Genomic DNA, 18,309 nt, shown 5'->3' with positions numbered 1-18,309 from the left:
ACCCCTGGAGTTTTTTGAGGAGTGGGGTGATGTATCCTGAACTTTTCTATAGAAGTATGCAGAGTGAAGTATAGACTGGAGTGGGGAGAGACAGGAAGCTGGGAGGTCAGCAAGGAGGCTGATGCAGTAATCTAGATGTGTTAGGATGAGTGACTGTATTAACGTGATAGCAGTTTGGATGGAGAGGAAAGGGTGGATTTTAGCTATACTGTAAGAGTGGGACCGACAGGATTTAGTGACAGATTGAATAATAATAATGTTGGTATTTGTGAAGCGCTTACTATGTGCTGAGCACTGTTCTAAGCACTGGGGTAGATTCAGGGTCATCAGGTTGTCCCACATGAGGTTCACAGTCTTAATCCCCATTTAACAGATGAGGTAACTGAGGCACCGAGAAGGGAAGTGACTTGCCCAAAGTCACACAGCTGACAGGTGGCGGAGCCGGAATTAGAACCCATGACCCCGACTCCTAAACCCGTGCTCTTTCCACTGAGCCAAGCTGAATGACAGAGAGGAGTAAAGGATACAGGGATTATGTTCAACCTGATTTGCTTGTATCTACCCTAGTGCTTAGCAAATAGTAAGCACTTAACAAATACCACGATTATTATTATTATTAATAAAGGAGCTGGATGTCTGTCTAGGGCCTCCCATTCGCCTGCTCCCTTTTCCTTTCCTCTCACGTCATCCCTCCCAGACCTAATCCAGTGAAAGAATAGAACATACTATAGTGCTCTGCACCAAGGAAGTGCTCAGTAAATATCCCCGACCTATTGACTAATCCATGGACAAATGGGCTGACAACTCAATGAGACTGTGATGGAGGGAAGCAGAATTTATAGTGAGCATTTCCCATTTCCACTGACATTCACTTCATCGGCTCAACCTCCTGGTCTTTTGAGAATTGGGGCCCTCCTTTCCTCTCTCCCCAATCAACTCTGTGGACCCAGATATTGTCAAATGCCTTCGCTCATCACTAACGATGGTTCCAACAGAGCAGCGTGCCCAGAATCGTCGAGAGTTTGGCACCTAAGAGGAGAAGCGTTGCCTAATGGCTAGAGCAGGGGACTGGGAGTCAGAAGGATCTGGGCCCTAATCCCACCTCCTCCACTTGTCTGCTGGGTGGCCTTGGGCAAATCACTTTCATCTCTGTGTTTCATTACTTCATTTGTGAAATGGGGATTAAGACTGTGAGCACTTAGAACAGTGCTCGGCACAGAGTAAGGGCTTAACAAATACCATTCTTCTTCTTCTTCTTCTCTGTGCCTCAGTTCCCTCATCTGTAAAATGGGGATGAAGACTGTGAGCCTCACTTGGAACCACCTGATGACCCTGTATCTACCCCAGTGCTTGGAGTGTTTTTGTCTGTCTGTCTCCCCCGATTAGACTGTGACCCCGTCAATAGGCAGGGACTGTCTCTGTTGCCGATTTGTACATTCCAAGTGCTTAGTGCAGTGCTCTGCACAGAGTAAGCGCTCAATAAATACTATTGAATGAATGAATGAACAGCGCTCTGTACATAGTAAGCGCTTAACAAATACCAACATGATTATTATCATTCTCTGTCAAATGGGGATGAAGACTGTGAGCCTGGTGTGGGACAACCCAGTCACCTTGTATCTATGCCAGCGCTTAGAACAGTGCTCGGCACAGTGTAAGGGCTTAACAAATGCCCTGATGGTGATGATGATGATTGGGGGGGGGCTGGGGGGGTGTGTGGGGTGGGGTGTGTGTGTGTGTGTGTGTTGTGTGTGTGTGTGTTGGGGGGGGCGGACGAGAGCAAGGCCGCGGCTCCACCGGTGGGCGAAGGGCTCCCTCTGTCGGTGGGAGCCGGCGCGGCCCGCGCCGGTCCGCTGAGTGTCCGTGTGGCGGCGGGGAGGGGCTCAATAAAGTTTTCTCCGCGACCCTCCTCGCTTCTCGTCGGGTGGCCGCCCCCCCCCCCTCCCAGTCTCGCGAGAGATGGCGGCGTGAGGGGGCCGATGATGGTGGTGATGATGGCGGCGGCGGGGGACGCGGAGCCTTCGGCGGGCGTCTCCTCGGGCCCGGCCTCCTCAGGCCTCTCCTCCTCGGGCCTCTCCTCCCCAGGCCTGTCCTCTTCAGGCCTGGCCACCTCGGGCCTGGCCACCTCCGGCCCGGCCGCCTCCGACCCGTCCTCCGGCCTGTCCTCCGGCCTGTCCTCCTCAGGCCCTTCCTCCTCAGGCCCTTCCTCAGGCCTGTGCTCCTCCGGCCTGGCCTCCTCCGGCCTCTCCTCAGGCCTGGCCTCCTGCCTATCCTCCTCAGGCCCGTCCTCCTCAGGCCTGTCTTCGGGCCTCTCCTCGGGCCTGTCCTCCTCGGGCCTGTCCTCCTCGGGCCTGTCCTCCTCGGGCCTGTCCTTCTCGGGCCTGTCCTCCTCCGGCCTGTCCTCCTCGGGCCTGTCCTCCTCGGGCCTGTCCTCCTCGGGCCTGTCCTCCTCCGGCTTGTCCTCCTCGGTCCCTTCCTCCTGCGGCCTTTCCTGGCCGCCGCCGCCCGGCTGTGGGCGGGGGGTGGGTGGTTGCGGGGCGGCCCCCGCCGTGCGGCCCCCGCGGCCGCGGACCGGGGACGTGTTGCCGGCGGAGCCCGCCGACTTCGGGGCGCTGCTGCTGTCGCGGCCGGTGCTGGAGGGGCTGCGGGCGGCGGGCTTCCAGCGCCCTTCCCCCGTCCAGCTCCAGGCCATCCCGCTGGGACGCTGCGGCCTCGGTCAGAACACACACACGGACCGGACCGGGGGCGGGAGGGGACAGATGGGACCGTCCCCGCCTTCACACTTGGTTTTTGCTTTCAAAAGGGACTCTGCTCTGTGCCAGGCCCTGGGCCGAACCCTGCGGTTGACGATGATAATCGTCATACTATTAAGCGTCTAATGTTGGTATTTGTTAAGCGCTTACTATGTGCAGAGCACTGTTCTGAGCGCTGGGGCAGATACAGAGTCATCAGGTTGTCCCACGTGGGGCTCACAGTCTTTCCCCATTTTACAGATGAGAGAATTGAGGCCTAGAGAAGTGAAGTGACTTGCCCAAGGTCAGATAGCTGGCAAGTGGCAGAGCGGGGATTCGAACCCATGCCCTCGGACTCCCAAGCCCGGGTTCTTGCCACTGAGCCACGGAGAGAGGGTCTACCGTGTGCCAGGCACCGAGCTGAGCCCTGCGATAGATAATCGTCATTCTGGAATTAAGCGTCTACTCTGTGCCAGGCACTGGGCTGAGCCCTGCGATTGATAATCGTCATTCTGGTATTAAGTACCTACTCTGTGCCAGGCACTGGGCTGAGCCCTGCGATAGATAACCATCATTCTGGTATTAAGCGCCTACTATATGTCAGGCACCGGGCTGAGCCCTGCGATAATCGTCATTCTGGAATTAAGTGTCTGCCGTGTACCAGGCACTGGGCTGAGCCCTGCAATAGATAACCGTCATTCTGGTACTAAGCGCCTACTATGTGTCAGGCACTGGGCTGAGCCCTACGATAATCATCATTCTGGAGTTAAGCGTCTGCCGTGTACCAGGCACTGGGCTGAGCCCTGCGATAGATAATCGTCATTCTGGAATTAAGCGTCTACTCTGTGCCAGGCACCGGGCTGAGCCCTGCGATAGATAATCGTCATTCTGGAATTAAGTGTCTGCCCTGTGTCAGGCACTGGGCTGAGCCCTGCGATTGATAATCGTCATTCTGGAATTAAGCGTCTACCGTGTACCAGGCACTGGGCTGAGCCCTTCGATAATCGTCATTCTGGAATTAAGCGTCTGCCGTGTACCAGGCACTGGGTTGAGCCCTGCAATAGATAGTCGTCATTCTGGAATTAAGCGTCTACCGTGTGCCAGACACTGGGCTGAGCCCTGCGATTGATAATCGTCATTCTGGAATTAAGCGTCTACCATGTGCCAGGCACTGGGCTGAGCCCTGGGGTTGACGTTGATAATTGTCACTCTACTATTCAGCACTTATTCTGTGCCAGGCACTGGGCTGAGCCCTGTGATAGATAACCGTAACTCTGGTATTAAGCGCCTACTCTGTGCCAGGCACTAGGCTGAGCCCTGCGATAGATAACCATAACTGGTATTAAGCGCCTACTGTGCGCTAGGCAGTGGGCTGAGCCCTGCAGTAGATAATCGTAATTCTGGTATTAAGTGCCTACTCTGTGCCAGGCAGTGGGCTGAGCCCTGCGATAGATAACTGTCATTCTGGTATTAAGCGCCTACTATGTGCCAGGCACTGGGCTGAGCCCTGCGATACATAATCGTCATTCTGGTATTAAGTGCCTACTCTGTGCCAGGCAGTGGGCTGAGCCCTACGATAGATGACCGTCATTCTGGTATCAAGTACTTCTATGTGCCAGGCACTGGGCTGAGCCTGCGATAGATAACCGTCATTCTGGTATTAAGCGCCTACTATGTGCCAAGCACTGGGCTGAGCCCTGTGATAGATAACTGTCATTCTGGTATTAAGCGCTTACTATGTGTCAGGCACTGGGCTGAGAAATGATAATCGTAATTCTGCTATTAAGCGCTTACTCTGTGCCAGGCACTGGGCTGAGCCCTGCAATAGATAACTGTAATTCTGGTATTAAGTGCCTACTCTGTACCAGGTCAGCCCTGCGATAGATAACCATAATTCTGGTATTAAGCACTTACTCTGTGCCAGGCACTAGGCTGAGCCCTGCGATAGATGTTGATAATGGTAGTTCTGCTATTAAGCGGTTACTATGTGCCAGGCACTGGGATGAGCCCTGCGATAGACAACCATAATTCTGGTATTAAGCGCTAACTCTGTGCCAGGCACTGGGCTGAGCCCTGCAATAGATAATCATAATTATGGCATTAAGGGCTTACTATGTACCAGGCACTGGACTGAGCCCTGGGATAGATAATCATAATCATAATTCTGGTATTAAGTGCTATTTGCCAGGCACTGGGCTGAGCTCTGGGATAGATAATAATTATAATTATTATAATTCTGGTATTAAGAACTTACCATGTGCCAGGCACTGGGCTGAGCCCTGGGAGAGGTAATAATCATAATTCTGGTATTAAGTCCTTACTATGTGCCAGGTACTGGGTTGAGCCATGGATTAGATAATAATAATCATAATTCTGGTAATAAGCCCTTACTATGTGCCAGGCACTGGGCTGAGCCATGGGTTAGATAATAATAATCATAATTCTGGTATTAAGCACTTACTATGTGCCAGGCACTGGGCTGAGCCCTGTATTAGCTAATTAGAATAATGATATTAACCGCTTACTCTGTGCCAGGCAGTGGGCCTGTGATAGATAATAATTGTAATTCTGGTATTAAGCGCTTACTATGTGCCAGGCACTGGGCTGAGCCCTGTGATAGATAATCATAATTTTGGTATTAACCACTTATTTTGTGCCAGGCACTGGGCTCAGCCCTGGGATAGATAGTAATAATCGTAACTTTGGTATTAAGCACTTACTTTGTGCCAGGCACTAGGCTAAGCCCTGGGATAATCATAATCCTGGTATCAAGCACTTACTCTGTGCTAGGCACTGTGCTAAATGCTGGGCTAGATTATGATGATGGTATTTGTTAAGCACTTACTAAGTGCCAGGCACTGCACTAAGGGGCAGGGAGATGAGGAAACTGAGGCACAGACCCATGAAGTGACTTGGCCAGAATCACCCAGCAGGCAGTGTGGCCTAGTGGATATAGAACAGGCCAGGGAGTCCCTAATTTTTAAGCGCTTACTATGGGCTGGGCACTGTGCTAAGTGCTGGGGTAGGTAAACAGTAGTTAAGCTGAGAAGCAGCGTGGCTTAGTGGAAAGAGCATGGGCTTGGAAGTCAGAGGTCGTGAGTTCTAATCCCGGCTCTGCCACTTAGCTGTGTGACCTTTGGGCAAGTCACTTCTCTGTGCCTCAGGTACCTCTTCTGTAAAATGGGGATTAAGACTGTGAGCTCCACGTGGGACAAGCTGATTACCTTGTATCTACCCCAGAGTTTAGCACGGTGCCTGGCACATAGTGCTTAACAAATATATCATTATTACAGTGATGATGACGGTATTTGTTAAGGGCTTATTATGTGCCAGGCACTGTGCTGAGCACTGGGGTGGATGATAATAATAATGATGGTATTTAAGTGCTTACTAGGTGCTAGTATTTTGCTAAGCACTGGGGTAGATAATCATGGTAGTATTTGGTAAGTGCTTACTCTGTGCCTAGCACTGTACTGAACGCTGGGATGGATACAAACAAATCAAGTTGAGGGCAGGCCCTGTCCCATGTAGGGCTCACAGTCTCAATCCCAGTTTTACAGATGAGGTAACTGAGGCACAGAGAAGCAATGTGACTTGGCCTAGGTTGCATAGCACATAAGTGGCAGAGCTGGGATTAGAATTTAGGTCCTCTGACTCCCTGGCCTGTTCTACATCCACTAGGCCATGCTGCCTGCTGGGTGATCCTGGCCAAGTCGCTTCATGTGTCTGTGCCTCAGTTTCCTCATCTCCCTGCCCCTTAGACTAGGAACCCCCGTGTGGAACTGAAGACTGTAACCTCATGGGCAGAAAACTGACTACCGACTCTGTAATATTATATTTTTTTAACTGCTTAGTACAGTGCTCTGCACAGGTAGGCGCTCGGTAAATACCTTTGATTGACTGGGACAAGGATTGTGTCCAACTTGATCATCTAGGTTCACCCCAGTGCTTAACCCAGTGGTTGGCACACTGCAAGCGCCCAACAGCTACCAGAGTTATTACCGAGGGATGGAGATCCTTGGGGTAAGGGCAGTGGGAGGGCATGCCAGCCGAGTCCGGGGGCAGCCATGTTGGGGTTTCTGCTTGCCCAGCTAATAGTCACTTGCTTTTCAATAACTTTCAGATCTGATCGTCCAAGCCAAGTCAGGCACAGGAAAAACCTGTGTGTTCTCCACTGTGGCGTTGGACTCTCTGATACTCGAAAATCCCTCAACTCAGGTGAGTCCCAGCAAAATCTTAACGTTTATTACCCGGAGGCAAAGGTCTAAGGACCGGATGTTTTCTCTGGCTGTTAACTGAAGTTGATGCCCAGATCATTTTTCCAAAAAATTGTTTAGTCCTAGTTTCCCCACTCCTCAAGAACCTTAGGTGGTTGCCCATCTTCCTCTGAATCAAACAGAAGCGAAACTCCTTACCATCAGCTTTAAAGAACTCAGTTACCTTGACGGTTCCTGTCTTACTTCCCTGTTTTCCTACTACAACCCATCATGCTTGCTTTGCCCCTCCAATGCCAACCTACTCACTGTACCTCGGTCTCTTTTATCTCACTACCAACTCCGCATCCGTGTCCTCCCTCTGGCCTGGACCGCCCCTTTCCCTTTCCTATCTGACAGGCGATCAGTCTCCCCACTTTCAAAGCCTTATTAAAGTGACATCTTGACATCTCCAAGAGGCCTTCCCTGACCAAGCCCTCATTTCCCCCCTCCGTCTTCCATCTGCATCACCCATGCACTTGGATATGTATCCTTATTCATCCTTCCCTTAGCAATTTCAAACATATCCCTAATTGATTTTAATGACCATCTCCCCCTCTAGACTTAGTTATTTGTGGGCAGGGAACACGTCTGTCAACTCTGTTATACTGTACTTTCCCCAGCACTTGGTACTGCAGTCTGCACACAGAAGTGCTCGATAAAAACGATTGAATGCAAGGTCTTAGCTTAGTGGCGAGAACACAGAACTGGGAGTCAGAAAACCTGGGTTCAACTCCCAACTCTGCCACTTGGCCGCTCTGTGTCCTTTGGCAAGTCATTTCACTTCCCCGTGCCACAGTTTTCTCATTGGTAAAATGGGGCTTAAATACCTGTTCTCCCCATTAGACTGTAGGCCCTATGAGGACAGGGACTGTGTCTCACCTGATTGTCTTCCTCCCCAGTGCTTAACCCATAGCCTGGCACTTAGGAAGCTCTTACAAATGCCACAGTGGTCACTGTTACAATTATGGAACTGGAATTTTCTTCTCTTCCATTCATTCATTCAGTCGTATTTATTGAACGCTTACTGTGGGCAGAGCACTGTATTTCACAATGTGTTCTAGAAAAGAAGCACTTTAAGCTTTTATGTGCCTAAGTCTGTCAAGGGGGTAGTCCCTGAAGATGTGAAGTCTTTATTCTCTTAGTTTGGTCTAAAGTGTCTTAAAAGCTTTATTAACATCAAGGGTGAGTTTGTGATGTAGCGCACAGACTACTGGGTAGTTTTAGAATATTTTCTGAGATTTCCATCTTCTCCCAGATCTTTGCAATAATGGGTAAGCAATAATGACAATTTCTAGGCTATTAGCTCAGAAATCTGTAGCTCCTGAAGGAATCCACATGCTCTTACTGATTCATTTCACTCTTCATTAGTTACACTCAGCAGTTGATTCTCGATTTCTTACAGATCCTGGTATTGGCTCCTACTAGAGAGATTGCAGTGCAGATTCATTCAGTAATCACCGCCATTGGAATCAAGATGGAAGGCTTGGAATGCCATGTCTTCATTGGAGGAACCCCTTTATCTCAAGACAAATCCAGGCTCAAAAAGTGCCATATAGCAGTTGGCTCTCCAGGTAAGTTTTTTTTTGTTTTTGGGGGGGTATCCCTTCAATTATGCTCACCATAGAGTGCCTTCTTTACCTTCAGAACTAGAAATAGAACTAGGGTGTCTGTGCCGTTCTCTGGAGATTTTGCTGGCCGTTTTAAAGATCCTTTATGAAAAGAACCAGACTAGTGAAGTAAAAACTGTATTGGATTGTCAAAGAAGGTTGTGGAATTTCCTTCCTTGAAGTCTTTTAAAAAAGAAGTCCAGTGGTCTTCCATTTCCCCTCCTGCCCCCTTTCACCTCCCTTCCATTTACCTGAGGTAAGTTAGGTTGTCCTGCCCAAGGGTAGGGAGAGGGACAAGATGTCCACTGGGGTAGGTCCCTTTAAGCCAGGGATTCTGTTCTCTCCAGTTTTTATCTCCTAGCTTTTTCCTGTCCCACTTTGCGTTTAAGGCACGGGGATGAACTTGGGCCGGCATTCCTTGGGAAGGCACTGGGGCTTGAAGGGGGATTAAAAAAAGAGTCCTAGAAACAGGGCAGACAGACAGCCACACTCCTACTTACTCAGGGTCGCACCGCCCCCTCTCCCCTCTTCCCCCATGAAGTCAGATTGTTTCCCTCTCATTCAAAGCCCTTTAAACATTCAGACTAATCCCCTAGTTTCCTGTCTCTGCCACCCTATCGGCCTCTGTAGCATTTGTGTGTCGTCAGTTACCTAATTGCCAACCTATTCTCCTACTCATTTACCTAATGAATAATTGGTCATTTGCGTTCATTTGCCTTCCTCCTTGGATTCCAAATTCCTTGAGAGCATTTCTGTTGAAGGTGTAAAAGTGTCTAGAACGGTGCTGTGCACACAGTCAGTGCTCAGTAATATCATTGGTTAATTGATGATATCACTGTTTCCCTTCGGTCAGGGGTACTTTGCTGCCAGTGTCTGTGTCTTTATATGTACAATTTTCTTATTGCATAAAAATAAAAAAACAAACTCAAAAAACTATGGCCTGCAGCCCGTACTGTTTTCAGTGGGTGTGGGCTGTTGATTGATTATGGTGACTTGACTGTATTTTTTCTGAAACCCAGGTAGAATAAAGCAGCTGATAGAACTTGACTACCTGAACACAGCCAGTATCCGTCTTTTTATTCTTGATGAGGCAGACAAACTTCTTGAAGAAGGCAGCTTCCAAGAACAAATAAAGTAAGGAAAAGAACTCAGGGCTGACCATTAAGTTGGATTCATAGAGTTCAATTCTGTAGTGTAAAATTATCTGCATAATGTTGGTTTTTCTGTGTTCTCTAGTTGGATTTATTCCTCTCTGCCTGCCAACAAACAGATGCTCGCGGTATCGGCTACTTATCCGGAGTTCTTGGCTAATGCTTTGACCAGGTACATGAGAGATCCTACGTTTGTGAGGTTGAACTCCTCTGACCCAAGTCTCATTGGTACGTTCTGATTTCAGCTAGTCGTTTTCTCCTCCGTTTCAGTGTTTTCTATCACACTCTGATTCTCTTCCATTCCAACCTCTTGGCAGCAGCTTGCATCCTTCTTTTGGTACTGCCAGAAACAATACCGGGAGGGCGGGATCATTGGCCTGTGCTTTAATGATGACAATTCTTCCTGTTTTTATGTTTATTTTAATAATATAATTGCTTCCACACACTGTTGGAAAGAGTATGGGAATGAGAATCCGGAGACCTGGGTTCTAGTTCCAGCTCTTCTCCCATAGCAGTTGTGCCACCTAGGGTGAGCCATCTTATCTGGGCTCACTTTTGTCACCTGGAAGATGGGGCTAAGATAGATTGTGAGAGAAGCAGCTGTGTCCTGATCTTTTTAACTTAATATTTGCCCCAGTGCATAGCACAAAGTGTTCAGTAAATGCCATAATTCTCATTACTACGATTTGTTTTCTGTTTTTGGACAGGTCTGAAGCAGTATTATAAAGTAGTGAATTCTCATCCCTTGCCCCATAAGACTTTTGAGGAGAAAACCGAGCATTTGCAGGAACTGTTTAGCCAAATTCCTTTAATCAAGCCTTGGTCTTCTCTAATCTGCACAGCAGGTAATGTGACTTTGAAGACTAAGAAGAGAGGGAAAGGGTGGAGGAGTTCAAGAGCTTGGGAGAGGAAAAGATGATCTGGGCAGTCCTGGAGGTTTTTCTAGATTTGGTTTTACTTAAAGGATGTCAGCCCTTGGCAATCAATCATTGGTATTAATGGAGTGCTTACTGTGTGCAGAGCACTGTGCTAAGTGCTGGGAGAGTACCATATAATAGAGTTGGTAGACATTTTCCCTGCCCTCAACCAGTGTCGTGTTTTCCACAGGGCTCAGCATCTGGCTGATATCTTGACCTCCAAAGGTTTTCCGGCTGAGTGCATTTCAGGTAAGTGCCTCTTGTTGAAACTTTAGCCCTAGTAATTAAGCCAGGAGCCTTAATTAAGAGGAAAAAATGCCTTGTCAGATACGCCTGTAGAATTATAGGGCATCGCATGGGTATCTTCCTGGTAAAGAATTCTTCACAAACATGGAAAGTCATTTGCTATTTTAACCTCAGTAGTTAAATTTTTTAACTCAGTGGATTGGCGGTGGGGACTCATTCTCTCCCAGGAGATGGAGTTTCTGGTGAATCCAAAAATTTGTCCCCTTCAGAAATCTACTGCTCAGTAGACTTGAAGCCCATCATTCTGCTTTGGAGACAAAAGACTGCAGAAGTATTCCAGATTTGATTTGCCCAACGACCTGTGTAAATTGACTGTATTTTACAAATCAGTAGGTGTGAGTCTCTGGTGGAGAGCTTGTCTGCGCTTTTCTTACCTAAGTGTTTTGTGAGATTCTTCATTCTGAACTGACATGACAGTTTCTGGTCTTATAGAAAAGAAGAGCTTATCAGTTCACTTCACAAACTGTTTGTCTCCACTGCACTAACAAGAATAAAAATGGGTTTGGTCCTACAGTAAGGAAGCGTAGTAAGTTAGCTTTAAGAAGGGATCATTTCAGAGTCATGCTTTTGACTGATTTCTAGCCTGGAGCCTTTGGAAAGAGGAGTTCTTGATATATTGGGTTACTATTTTTTCTCAGAAAAATAGAGTTTATATTTAGGTCAGCTATCCCTGCAGTGTTTCCAAACAGAAAAATCTTATTTCCTTTATTGCATTTCTCAGATATAAAAATATGTGGTTGGGACCTGTGCAGTGTTGAACTTTTTTTTTTTTTAAAAAAGACCAAAAAAACCCCCTCTCCATTGTCCCTACTGCCCTGAGTGCGAGCGAATATTTCAGGGGTGGAGGGGTGTGTTGGTGGCCAGCCGGCCACTGAAGATCATGCTGGGGATGCAGCCCAGGGCTTTGGGGCAAAGTGAAATGAGAGAGGCATCTCTAGAGACTGAAGAGGCAGCAGGTGACCGGGCCAGGTGGTCGCAGGCCCCGCATATGTTGGGGACCAGTCACCCCCAGTTCCCATGTCCCCCTTCCCTGGATCGCCTGGTGACCAGAGATTCAGCAGGTGACTGGGAGCCCCACTCCGTGGCCTGGCCCTGTGGGGTTTGGGACAGTCCCCATATCCCGCTGTCTTGGGATGCCTGGAGTGTGAGGGACTCTTTGTCCACCAGAGCTGAGTTCAGGCTTACTTCCAGCTTTGTTTATGGGAGACGTTATTGAAGGTAGTGCATTCAAAGGTAAAACCCACTTAAAACACTGCAGTTGTGTAACACTTCTTTACTCACGCAGTATTTATTTTAAATGATTTTTGCTACCCTCTGACCCCCAGCCCAATTTGCTTGGCTGTAGGGCAGATCTGTATAAGGTCCCTTTGGTCCTGCTCTTCAGCTGAAGCTGGGGATTTCGGCAGGCAGGATTTAGGGTCAGATCTTCCGGCAGTATGGCTTAGTGGGAAGAGCACAGGCCTGGGAGTCAGAGGACCTGGCTTCCAATCCTGGCTCTGCCACGTGTCTGCTCTGTGACCTTGGGTAAGTCACATAACTTCTCTAGGCTCCAGTTTCCTCATCTGAAAAACGGGGATTAAATCCTACTCCTATTTAGACTGTGAACCCCATGTGGGATGGGGACTCTGTCCAATCTGATTAGCTTCTATCTATCACTGTGCTTGGCATATCATAAGAACTTAACAAGAACTGTAAATATCATTTGTAGTAGTAGTAGCAGCAGCAGCAGAAACCGCGGCACAAGTGTTCCAGTTTGAGAACTAAACATTCCTGTGTTTTTTAAGGCAGCATGAATCAGAACCAGCGCCTGGATGCCATGGCTAAGCTTAAGCAGTTCCACTGCAGAGTTCTCATTTCAACAGACTTGGTAAGCTTCTTATTTAATTTCAGTTCAATTCAATAAACACCGTAAAGAAAAAAAACCATAATTTTGTTCATCAGTTCTTTGATTTAAGGCCTCAAAATAGTGAGGAAAAATTTTTCTTTGGCTTTCAGGTATCCTTAATTTTGCCTTTTTGTTACTGTCTGTACAAGGAAAGTAATATCTGTTCATCTGTCCTGAATGATAAGGGGGTCACTTTGGGAAATGTTTTTATTTAAATTGTTTTAACTGCCATGACGAGAACCGAGGTCATGATAGGCTTTCCCTCCCCTCTCCTCCCTCCCACCCTCTGCTCTTCCCCCTTCCCCTCCCCCTCCGTACTGTGCTCATTTGTATATATCATTTATTACCCTATTTATTTGTTTAATAAGGTGTATATCTCCTTGATTCTGTTTATCTTGATGATGTCTTGTTTTTGTTTTGTTCTGTTTTGCTTTGCTTTGCAGTCTGTCTCCCCTGTTTAGACTGTGAGCCCATCATTGGGCAGGGATTGTCTCTATCTGTTGCCGAATTGTACATTCCAAGCACTTAGAACAGTGCTCTGCACATGGTAAGCGCTCAATAAATACTATTGAAAGAATGAATAGGCTAGTGTAGGTTTTTCCACGGGGAAGATAGAATCTGTGGCTGAGGCTTTTAAATAACAAAAGCAAACACTAAGTAGAACATCGCTGTCGCCTCATTTGTTTCAAGACTTCCCGAGGAATTGATGCAGAGAAGGTGAATCTGGTTGTGAATTTAGACGTTCCAGTGGACTGGGAGACCTACATGCATCGGATTGGCCGAGCTGGCCGCTTCGGTATGTAGCGGATTGGTTGGAAGAGGGGCATTTTGAGAGGGTTGTGGAAATACAGGTTTCATCTGGACTCAGCGAAGAGATTTCCTGGAAAGTTCCATCACTCACAATGCCCCGCCCTGCCCCATGTTTTAGGTACTTTAGGACTGGCTGTGACCTACTGTTGCCGTGGCGAGGAAGAGAACGTAATGATGACCATAGCCCAGAAATGTAACCTGAACCTCTTCTGTTTGCCAGGTATGACCTGTCCTCTTTTCTGGCATTGGTGTCCTAGAGAATTTCTGGAAAACTGGGAGTTGGCAGCATTTGATTACCACACTAGCTTCATTTCATCGGGGTTTGGGTACTAGCGGAATTTAACCACTTTTTGAAGGGGTTATAGCTCTGGGTGGGTAGGGAGCTTTTCCTATGGGGTCATCAGTAGTCCATTTTCTCCTCTTTACACTTTTTTACACTTGCACATAATCCATTCGCACACCCGCCTTTCATTGGGCAGTCTATATTCTCTCTCTAACTACACATTTTTTGCTCTCTACCACATCACCACTCACTCTCTCCCCCCCCGCCCATTTCCCTGGGCCTTATTTTTTATTCCTTTTTCTCTTAGTGTCTCCATGCATCCTGTCGTCTCCTCTCGTTTTCTTCCCAGACTTATTTCCTCTTCTCCTTTTTCCATTTCTTTCTCTTTTCCTGAACCTTTAGTTTTCTCTCCCATTACACTCTTATTCCTCTAGTTCCTTAGTCATCTCTTCCTCCCATCCCTATCTTTCTCCTCTTCTCCCTTCTTCCCATACCCACCTTTTTTTCAACCCTTTCCTCCTAGGAGTAACATTGTAAGAGGAAGCAGGGCCTTTACATTTTGCACAAATGAGGTTGGATTCCTTGAATTTTACAGGTGGTGAGAAGGCTCTTATTCATGTTAGTTTTTTGACAGCATTGCTTTCTTTGTGTCAGCTCCCCTGTTATTTAGAATTAAAACAAGTGAGTCACAACTCCCAAATCTATCCATGTAGACATGCGGGCCATATGTGCTAGATGTTCATTTCTTTACTGTACCCTTTTATCTCCTAGCTACGCTGATTCATTCCGAATGGCATTTGTTAAGCACTTACTGTGCCGGGCACTGTACTAAGCGCTGGGGTACATAATCAGGTTGGACACAGATCTTGTCCTATATGGGGCTCGCAGTCTTAATCCCCATTTTACTGATGTGGTAAGTGGGGCACAGAGAAATTCAGTGTCTGGAACAAGGTCACCCAGCAGACAAGTGGCAGAGCTAGGATTAGAGAAACAGTGTGGCTTAGTGGAAAGAGCATGGGCTTGAGAGTCAGTGGTCGTGGGTTCTAATTCCGCCTCCACCACTTGTCTGCTGTGTGACCTTGGGAAAGTCACTTAATTTCTCTGTGCCTCAGTTACATCATCTGGAAAATGGGGATTAAGACTTTGAGCCCCATGTGGGACTACCTGATTATCTTGTATCTCCCCCAGCACTTAGAATAATGCTTGACACATAGTAAGCACTTAACAAATGCCATTATTATTATTATTCTTATTAGAACCCGACTATTATTATTAGTCCTTCTGACTCCCGAGCCTGGGCTCTTTCCACTAGGCCATGCTGCTTCTGAAAATAAAAATTAATTAATTGTACTGGGTCGAGGGTGCTGTGGTTCAGAGTTCCCTAAAAATGAATGAGCTCAAGAATTACTAAGCAAAAGAGATGAGGGGTCGAGCGACCTACCAGTAGAGCACAGCACTCTTTTGAGGTCCCTGAAGGGAAACAGATGATATAGACTGTAAGCCCATTGTGGGCAGGGCACATGTCTGCCAACTCTGTTGTATAATATTCTCCCAAACACCTAATACAGTGCTCTGCACCCAGTAAGTGCTCAAGAAATACCATTGGTAGATACAGAACTGGGGTGGCCAAGCTTCGTGAGCCAGAGAATCACAAATCAAAACCACAATATGGTGGAGAGCTGCAGCTCAAAAAGCCAGAAATTTGAACAGAAATGGGGTGGGAGCAGTTAGCGGCTGAGGGAAAATAATAAATATCTAAGCATATGTGCGGTTGTTGCAAAACAAGTCAGGAAGAGCCACAGTTTGGCCACCCCTGCTACAGAAAGAAGGTTAAAAGGGAAGCAGCATGGCGTAGTGGATAGAGCACAGGCCTGGGAATCAGAAGGTCATGGGTTCTAATTCTGACTCCACCACTTGTGTGCTGTGTGACCATGGGCAAGTCACTTTACTTCCCTGTGCCTCAGTTATCTCATCTGTAAAATGGGGATTAAGACTGAAAGTCCTTTGCGGGACAGGGACCATGTCCAATCAGATTGGCTTGTATCCACCCCTGTGCTTAGTACAGTGCCTGGAACATAGCGCTTAATAAATACCATTATGATTATTAAAATATAATGATTTGACTCTGTTGACATGTAACACCAGTTGTTTCAAGATGAGACTCAACTCCTGGCAACCAGAAAAGAGCAGTACAAGACTTCTTCTGGGAAGGCAGCGTGGCTTAGTGGAAAGAGCCACAGACCTGGGCTCTGATGTCAGCTCTGCCACTTGCCCATTATGTAACGTTCATTTCTTTGGGCTTCAGTTTCCTCAGCTGTAAAATGGGGATTCAATACTGGTCACCCTCTGACTTAGACTGTAAGCTCCATGTGGGGACTGTGCCCGACACGATTATCTCATTTCCATTGTAGAGCTTAGTACAGTGCCCGGCACATAGTAATCGCTTAACAAGAGCCATTTAAAAAAAAAACTTCACTTTTTTATCACTCTCACCTAGACCCGATCCCTGCTGGCTTGATGGAAGAATGTTTGGAGTGGGATGTGGAAGTCAAAGCCGCTGAGCCCTCAGCAAGGCCGGTGAGCGCTCCTAGGCTTCCTCTTGAGAAAGCAGCTCTGAAACCAGATCGAGAGAGGCCAAGAGCGGTGCAGAGCCATGCAGCTCCCCCAGACCCTGCCGCTTCTCCTGCAATCACAGCAAAGTCAAAAAGATCCAAACCAAAACTCTCCAGGAAAGACCCTGGCAACTGGCTGCACCCAGAACAAGCAGAGCCCCCAAACTCTGCTCAACCCCTGGGCCCAGGGACCAAGGCCCTTCAGACTTCTGGACAGAGCGGCAGTAGTAAGCCCCAAGGCAAAGAAGCATCCCAAAGCCCGCTCCCCAAAATCCCCTGTCTCTCCTCCTTTAAAGCCCAGCTCCCCTCCAAGACTTGGACTTTTGCCGAATTGGTGGAGGACTATGAACACTTTATTAAAGAAGGGCTAGAGAAGCACGTCCAAGTCATCAGACATTACACTGGGCCTGAGGAGCAGACCGGACCCCCCCAAAACGGTCCGGCGGAACGGCGAGAGTCTGAGGACGGCGAGCGGGCTCCGGTGAGCCAGGTCCAGTCCGAGTATTCCGATAGCGAGGGCGATTCCTACAGCTCCGGGGCTTCCTCCTCCTGCAAAGGCAATGAGTCTCACTTAGAAGGCTCTTCCGACAGCCAGGCGCAAGAGGACGGGCGGGACGTGGACCCCGGGGATTGGATCCTGCCAAGCCAAGGTCCAAAGGTACGGGCCACCCCCGGGCCAGAGCCAGAGGGACCACCTCAAATCCACACTCGTCGTTTGGGGAAGGGGCAGTCGGCCAAACAGAGTGCCAAGCGCAGCCGGAAGAGAGTCGCCCAGCGGTCCCCCTGCCCGTTCCAGCGAGAACTCCGAGAAGAGAGTTGGGATGACTGTCCCGGGGACCGTGCCGCCGACAGGCTCCGTGGCTTTGGGTCTGACCCTCAGAGTTACGAGAATTACTGGAGATCTTACTATCAGGCGTGGCAGCATTACTACATGTCAGCGTCTCACCTGTACTCTCGAAACTTGCAGAGGCACTCCAATTGGATGACAGCATATCACATGAACGCCGTGTATCTCCAGGAATTGATGCGGGGGGACCTGTAATTGAAGTACGCGGGGCTCGCCGAGGCTTCAGGGGGCTTAGAGGCAATGTAGGCTGATGGCTGGCCAGTGGCACCCAGAACCATTCTCTCCACTCCCCAGGATGACCAAGGAGGCTGTGAGCGGCCTGGGACTTGGGTGGGGCGGATACTGTTCTTCCTTTTCCTCCTTGCCCTTTTGGGGAAGTTTTGTAGTTCCACTCTGTTGACTTGAGAACTGTTTTCAATTTCCTGGATAGCCTCTTAAATGTTTTTATACACCGTCTCCCGATTGCCCCTTCATTAAAAACTACTGCCAGTTTGGAGAACCCACTTTGATTCGCGTGGCCTGGAGTATGTGGTAGAATGAGGGTGGTTGGACAAAAGAGTGTACAAGCCAGGATTTCCTTGCTAGTCCTAGGAATAGCAGTGCTGAGGTAATTTTGCAAGGGCTTACTTAGGTTAAGATAAGCAGGGGATTTCAGGAAAAGAAACCTCACTTTTAGGCATTTTCTAGGAAGAGCCTGCATCATGGTTGATTATTCAGATACATGTCAAATGTAATGGAGAGTATTAAAGCTTCGGCCCCAAGATGAGCCAAGTTGTCTAGCTCTCAGTCCAGTTCTTAATAGATTATATCAAGCTCAGGCCCTACAGAAGGTCGGCAGAGGGGAGGGCAGGCTCGTGGGACTATCTTGGTTACGAAACTTCACCTTCCACGGTTCAGAATTGT

At 48.2% G+C, this 18,309-nt stretch overlaps 1 protein-coding gene across 1 annotated transcript; it reads left to right on the top strand.

The window, feature by feature from the left end:
- Positions 1-1,982: 1,982 nt before the first annotated feature.
- On the top strand, positions 1,983-17,910 carry DDX20 (DEAD-box helicase 20). Its single transcript, XM_029069646.2, is given in 12 exon segments — positions 1,983-2,715; positions 6,856-6,950; positions 8,391-8,559; positions 9,615-9,729; positions 9,832-9,974; positions 10,454-10,552; positions 10,555-10,591; positions 10,854-10,912; positions 12,754-12,836; positions 13,545-13,650; positions 13,783-13,884; positions 16,445-17,910. Coding segments are annotated over 12 exon segments (2,898 nt in total). The 3' UTR covers positions 17,602-17,910.
- The last annotated feature ends 399 nt before the right edge of the window (positions 17,911-18,309 follow it).

The sequence above is a fragment of the Ornithorhynchus anatinus genome, chromosome 7 (assembly GCF_004115215.2).
Source record: "Ornithorhynchus anatinus isolate Pmale09 chromosome 7, mOrnAna1.pri.v4, whole genome shotgun sequence".
Classification (NCBI taxonomy): domain Eukaryota; kingdom Metazoa; phylum Chordata; class Mammalia; order Monotremata; family Ornithorhynchidae; genus Ornithorhynchus; species Ornithorhynchus anatinus.
Note: the sequence above shows the minus strand (reverse complement) of the source record. Positions and strands in the feature narration are given on the sequence as shown.